The sequence below is a fragment of the Nothobranchius furzeri genome, chromosome 13, assembly GCF_043380555.1.
Source record: "Nothobranchius furzeri strain GRZ-AD chromosome 13, NfurGRZ-RIMD1, whole genome shotgun sequence".
NCBI classification, from domain to species: domain Eukaryota; kingdom Metazoa; phylum Chordata; class Actinopteri; order Cyprinodontiformes; family Nothobranchiidae; genus Nothobranchius; species Nothobranchius furzeri.
The window spans coordinates 47,151,366-47,157,642 of record NC_091753.1 but is presented as its reverse complement, the minus strand read 5'-3'; the positions used below and the strand labels follow the sequence as shown (position 1 = coordinate 47,157,642).

Below are 6,277 nucleotides of genomic sequence, written 5' to 3'. Positions count from 1 at the left end.
GTTTTTCCTGAAGCCATCGAGGTTCCACATGTTGTGCAAAGATTTGAAATCCCTGTTCATGACTGATTTTCAGCCAACTTGGCCATCTTGTAATCCTTGATGTTAATCAAACAAATTATGTCAGTTGATAAAAAATTTTCTCCTCTCTTTGAGACGTCTGAAAATGTTGATTACAGCCTGAAAAACAGAAGTAAACTGGTTTATTATGTTCTGAACTTTGAAAAAAAGCACTTGCTGTCCAGAGTTTGTGACTTCTGCAAAGAAAAAGAAAAAAGCTGAATAATAAAGCCGTTTGACCTATCATGGCCTTCAAACTATGGGAGCCACTTTGTTAAGTTGCTCTATGAAACACGACCAGGCCTTTCTTTCATGCTACTCATGATTTAAACTGTGACTGCAGGCTGTTGCTACTGGTCACAGCCGCTGAATTGTGCTCTATATGCTGCTGCAGCCTTAGTGGCATTAATCTCTCAGGACAGCCTGAGCATGACCTGCTGCTGCAGGACGGTCACCCTCAGCATTGATCCCAGGCTCCTCCTGGCAGTTTTGATGAAACAGCACTTCAGGCTTCTGTGCTTTATGGTACTGTTGGATCAGCTGTTCTCAACAAAAGTTGGCATAAATTAGCTATTGAGAACATATTTTTTCATTTTTATCTGTGGTTTTAGTGGTCTAAGGTTACAATAGCTTACTGCCTGTGTGTATGTGGACGTTCGTTATTATTTTTCCTTCAAATTATTCTCTTAAGTGTCTGTGCTTCTGTCACAAGCAAGTGAATTTCCTCACTGTGGGATCAATAAAGTCTGTTCTATTCCACATTAGTCTGTTTTTCTTTTTTAATTCATTGGAGTAAGCTGAAAATAAAAGCTTGTTAATATTTGAAAGAATTGATCACGAGTTGTTCTCCAACCAAACTATTCAATTGAAATTCAATTTTAAATTAATATAATTAACATCAATAATATGAAGGGGATGACAAGGAGTGGAGAAATGATCTTTTGTTTTGCAACTTCTCAAATCTTTACATAAAACAAAACTGTATGGGGGGGATGGTGTTTAACTCTTTATTAACTGCACTCATTCCTTTAATTCTATTTGAACAATTTTAATCTGCAGGTGACGTTTTTTTAAATAAAAGTACAATAAAAGCAACGTAAGGGTCATCACTGATAACAAACTTTACATTTGACCTGTAATTTTAAAAATAAACTACTATATACACTCTTTATATACTAATTATACTATTTAAAGTAACTGCTGCATAATTTGTATTTCATAAAGCATTTTAATGCAGGAAATTTAGATTAATTTTTAAAAATTTGTCTAATTTTTTATTTCGCGATTATGGCGACCTCTTCAGTTAGAAAATATTCGTTCTCACGAGATGAGCGGTGATGTAGGCCGTGAATTCTAAGTGAATGTTCTCGTAAAACTTTCATTGTTCCCTTCAATGGATAAGCTTTCTTTAAATTAACTTTTTTATTATGAATTTGCTTTTTCTTCTCTTTTTCATGGGTTTTTCCTCTGAGTTGTGACCAGAGCATCTATATTCATGAGCTGTTCTCCATGCCGCTGAAGACGAGTCTGGCAAGTTGGCGGAAGTTAAAAGCGGTAAACCAGTTGCAAGACTTTCAAAATAAAACTTAATTATTTAATGCATGGTCTATTGCTGATAATTATTAAAAATTAAAAGTCTAGCAAAGAACTGATAAAAACTGAGATGTTGATCAATCTGCTGTAACTCTTTGGCGTTGAAAATAGGTCTCAGCAGGACTAAAAACAACTCAAAATAAAAGATAAAAAGTAAAAGGAAATTTAGAAATCTTGTAAAATATTACACAGAACAACTTCAAGAATACAAAAAACTCAGCATTATTGGATCTGAAAAACAACTCCAGCTTTCCATTAGATATGTAAGGTAGATGGATGCGTGAGCGGCGCATAACATAATAGACACAAGTTTAGTTGTGCGTCTCTGGGAGTGTTTCAGAAGCAACTGGCTCCACAGCTCCACGCAGTTGGTCCTGCAAGGTCACAAAGTCACAGGGTAATTTTAAGAATGACAGTTCAAATGATAACAAGCAAGGAGAAAGATGAATATGTATTCAGGAGGTCTTTGTTTTATTTATGTTTTGTTAACTGGAGATGTTGGTTAAGATGTAATTTTCTTTACTAGTTGAGCAACATCAAAATCTGCACAAATCTTTCAATTTCAACATTTCAACATTAGTAGCAAAAACACAGCTGCAGGTGCAGGGACATTTCCACATCTTTTACACTGCCTCTTTCACACTTGGTCTGAACTACTGAGCTTGATGTGCTCTGAATCTGAATGTGTAAAATGTGTAAATGTGTTTAAAAAAGTGCGTAAAAAGATACACTTGAAGCATAGGAAAGCAACGCGTTCTTACTTTCTGGGACTCATCCAAATCAAGATGCTTTGTGGCCAAAGAAAACCCACCCACCCATTGTAACGGTGGCTAAACGCAGACATTATGCCACACTTAAGCGTCTACTGGAAAGCTAGGGTTGGAGTTGGATGTTGAAATGTTTTGAAATGAAGATATGTAAAAAAAACATATCTGTTAATATTTCGACTGTTGTGAATGGATTGTTGAATGGACTGAGTTTGGAAAAATGGGAATTAGTTTTGAAAATATTAATGAGCAATCTTGTTGTAATTGTTGCGTTATTCAACCTAGAAAACAGTTTACACACGTTATTCTATACATTTTCCCCTTGCCATTCATGCCACACTCCACAAGACCCGCACTGTCCTTTTCAGATGCAATGGGAAAGGTACATTTTATTTTGAAATCTCGTCCGGAAGCAACACTGCTAGCTACGCACTGCTTACGGAGTTTGTACAGCCCGTAGGAGCGGCCGGTACCTCCTCCTAACAGCCACACCGTTCACACTGGAGCTTTTCTCACAGCAGCAGCTTCTGACTGCGCACACCGGACATTCATCACGTTGAAAAAGCCTCTCACGGCTGGAAGCGGCGACAGAAGAAGAACAAGGACACGTTCCCGGCTCGAGTATCCCTCCTCACCCTACCTCGTTGGTTAGAACCCGTCTTCGTTTCTCCCGTTTTAATTTTTTAATTTTTAAACCCTTGACAGTTTCTCCGTGGCGAACTCAGGTTTCTTTTGCTGACATGGTAGATTATCACGCTTCCAATAACCAGCAGTCCGCTGGCGAGGTGAACGCCTACATGGAGCAGGAGAATGACTGGGACCGGGACCTGCTGCTGGACCCTGCCTGGGAGAAACAACAGAGGAAGGTAAGGCATCCCCGAGTCAGGCCCGGTTGGGCCGAGAGGAGCCGGGCTTAAAGGAGGAGGAGGCGGCAGGGCTGAAAGAAAATGGCAGTGGAGGTCAGACACCGAGCATGGGCCTCGCCTCAGCCCCACATACATCCGCTCCTGGCTCTCCTCTCGGCCCGGTCTCCTGGAGAGAGTCCCCGGTTATTTGTGGAGTTGCTTTCACTCTTTTATAGATTTTCTCCTTATTTTCTGTCACTTTTCCCCCTCTGAGCGGAAACTGGGCGCCACATTGTTTCGGAAATCCAAACTGAGATTGTGCAGCGGTTTCGGCCTCATGATAACATATCAGGCGATGTTAAAGTGAAGGCTGGAGGGCGGTTTCGAGGCGGACTGCCCTTCTTGTCTGCAGGCTTGTTTGGCTGGTTTCAGGCCGATAAAGACTTGCTGTTGAAGACGAGTTTCTGCACCGAGAAACCACGGTGCTGAGGCCCGATTTACACATGACTTTAACTCCAAAGCTACCGTGCACGGCCAATCACGTTATATTGTTAAAATTTACTGATTCTAATCCACAAAAAATAATCTGTAATTGCCTTTAATTTCTCCCGCTGGTTGTTGATCTATATATCTTAACTGCTTGTCAGGAATAATGTTTTATCTGATCTGGCAAAGGCACCTCAGTTCATTTCCCCCTCAGCTATTAAAATCTGAACGCCCACTATCTGTGTTGCACGTTTTCAGCAGCCTCCAATAACGTTTTCACCACTTTTGTTCATCTGTTTCTTTATGCTGCCCTCCTGTTTCCTCACATCTCACCGGTCAACATCACAATGCCTGCAAACGCCTATAGTCAGTGATATCTACACTTCCCTCCTTTTTCCTCATGCATTTACTACAATCTGAGCCCAGGAATGCGTTTTGAACAATGAAACCTCTCCCACATATTTTAAACAACCGCCCCTGATTGTCACAAAGGAGTTGTCTCCCAATGAAACTGAATTTGAAGAGGCATTGTTCAGCAAGCTGGATGATTTGCATACTTTTTGAGTGATGTGACAGCATTCCGAGCATCTTCACCTGCAGGCTTCAGGTCACATTGTTAGTCAACTGTGTGGGCGCTCTGTTTGTCCAAAGCTAGGCACAGGGCAAACTTCTTCAAAAAAGAAAAATTTAACCCAGCTAATGATTAACTGAGCCCGGCCCTGTTGTACAAACTTGTTTGTCCAACCGTCACCAGTGGCATTTCATGTTGCTCTACTCCTTCCCAACTGGTGACTTGGAAAGTGAGAGCAAATTCCTGCTGTATTAGCACGCTTGGTGTGCCAGATATCTTAAAATGAGGAAGTTTGAGTGATGTGAATGCAGTAAGTGAGAAACTTTGTCTTGTAGAGCAAGTTTGAAAGGTCTAGTGATATTTAATCATTTTCTTTTGTTCTTCGTTAAACACAGCGATGAGGGTTTGTTACATATTTTTGACATTTTTCGACGTTCACTTCGTCAGAGCAATCGCTGGATGTTGATGGCGTCACTTCCTTTTATCTGCGGGCAGCGGAGAACGATATCGCCCTCTGCTGCCCGCATCTTCTCCGCTGATCACTGTGTCCCATGAGTGGTCCAGGGTGTAAACTCCTTCGTCCCTGTTCAGAGTCCACGCCTCCTTATCTCTATTTCTTGATATATATATATATATGATTTTCTCTTGTACAGTGATCTGTTATGGCTGATTTTTTTATTGTGTTTTCTGCCTCTTGTTTGGTGCTCTTGTGTGTCTTCTACTTGTTTCCTTCTCACACCCTTTCATGATCTATTTTTTGTGTGTTGAGTTGGCATCCTGTTTCTCCTATGTATGTTTCATTGCAAAGTTTGCATGGTATTTTATATATGACTCTATATTTTTGCACTGATGACATCTTGTCTTTTGGGAGTACTCGTCTTTTCCTAACTCTTAGTTTTGTTGGTTGGTTGGTTTTGTCACTCTGTGTTTAACGAAGAACAGAAGAAAATAAAATTGGATAACTAACACAGGACGAAAGTAACAAAGATATTTAATCATGCATGTTGACCCTTATAAACTATAAAAAAAGGAAATTGGTAATAGTACAAATTTGCATCTCAGATTGGACACCTTATCAAGAATTTAGACATCAGTTAACTGGTAAAAAATGCAAGTCTTGCTCTAATAATGACATTTGTATGTTTTAAGATTTGTGTATAGTACTGCACAATGTTCTACCTGGTCCCTTCTGGTTGCAAAGCTCTTTATTATTATTATTTTATTTTTTTGCATGTTTCAGGCTATTTCATGCATTCAGCTCAGAGCTGCTGAACTGAGCCTTGGCGAGTCCAGTTAATTGCAGTTTATTACAGACCAAGCTTCTCTCATGACAAACATGTTATTAAGACTTTCTGATGCATGAGGAGCTACCGCAAGCTGAAACACGTCAAATTACGCCGTGACGCCACCAGAGGTTTTATTGTAACTCTGCTGCATAGCGTTCAAAGCCAGACTTTCCTGTGACAGGCTACGAGTAATTCTCATGTCATGTGGCGGGAAGAAAGCACAGCAAGGTGGGCGGATGAGTTAACAAGGAAAATAGTAAAGTACACAAGCCTGAGAGGGTGGAGCAGTCACTTGAGGATGTGTGCCCCGGCTTATCACAAGGAATGTTTTTTAAAAGATGGAAAGTAGGGGAACGTATTTTCTCCTCATGAAGGTGACTGGTGGAAATAACCAAGATATATTTCTAAAACATGAATATAAAACATTATTCATTGTTAAAAGATTGTTGGCAGCTGTTTTTTTAACTGAACCCCCCCCCCCCCCCCCCCCACATAATTAGAACCCTTTTCTTAGCCTTTTTAAATCAAACTTTGAGATGAAAGAATAATTAACAAGTCTGGTAAAACCCCTGTGATCCAGCGAGATAAAAACACATTCATGTAGAACATTAATGCATGGGACAGCAGTAGCTCGGGAGGTAGAGTTGTCCACTAATTGAAGATTGCAGGTTA

At 40.2% G+C, this 6,277-nt stretch overlaps 1 protein-coding gene across 7 annotated transcripts in view; it reads left to right on the top strand.

Moving 5' to 3' along the window:
• Positions 1 to 2,900: 2,900 nt before the first annotated feature.
• Positions 2,901 to 6,277, top strand: part of actn4 (actinin, alpha 4) — a 78,663-nt gene continuing 75,286 nt past the window's right edge. For 4 of the 7 annotated variants that reach the window (XM_015951241.3, XM_015951239.3, XM_015951240.3 and 1 more), the window contains exon 1: positions 3,021 to 3,283. In XM_015951241.3, the coding sequence (XP_015806727.1) occupies positions 3,158 to 3,283 (126 nt within the window). In that variant the 5' untranslated portion in view covers positions 3,021 to 3,157. Of the gene's footprint in view, positions 3,284 to 6,277 lie in introns of all 7 variants that reach the window. The other 3 variants (XM_054742583.2, XM_015951238.3, XM_015951237.3) reach the window with 3 other exon arrangements.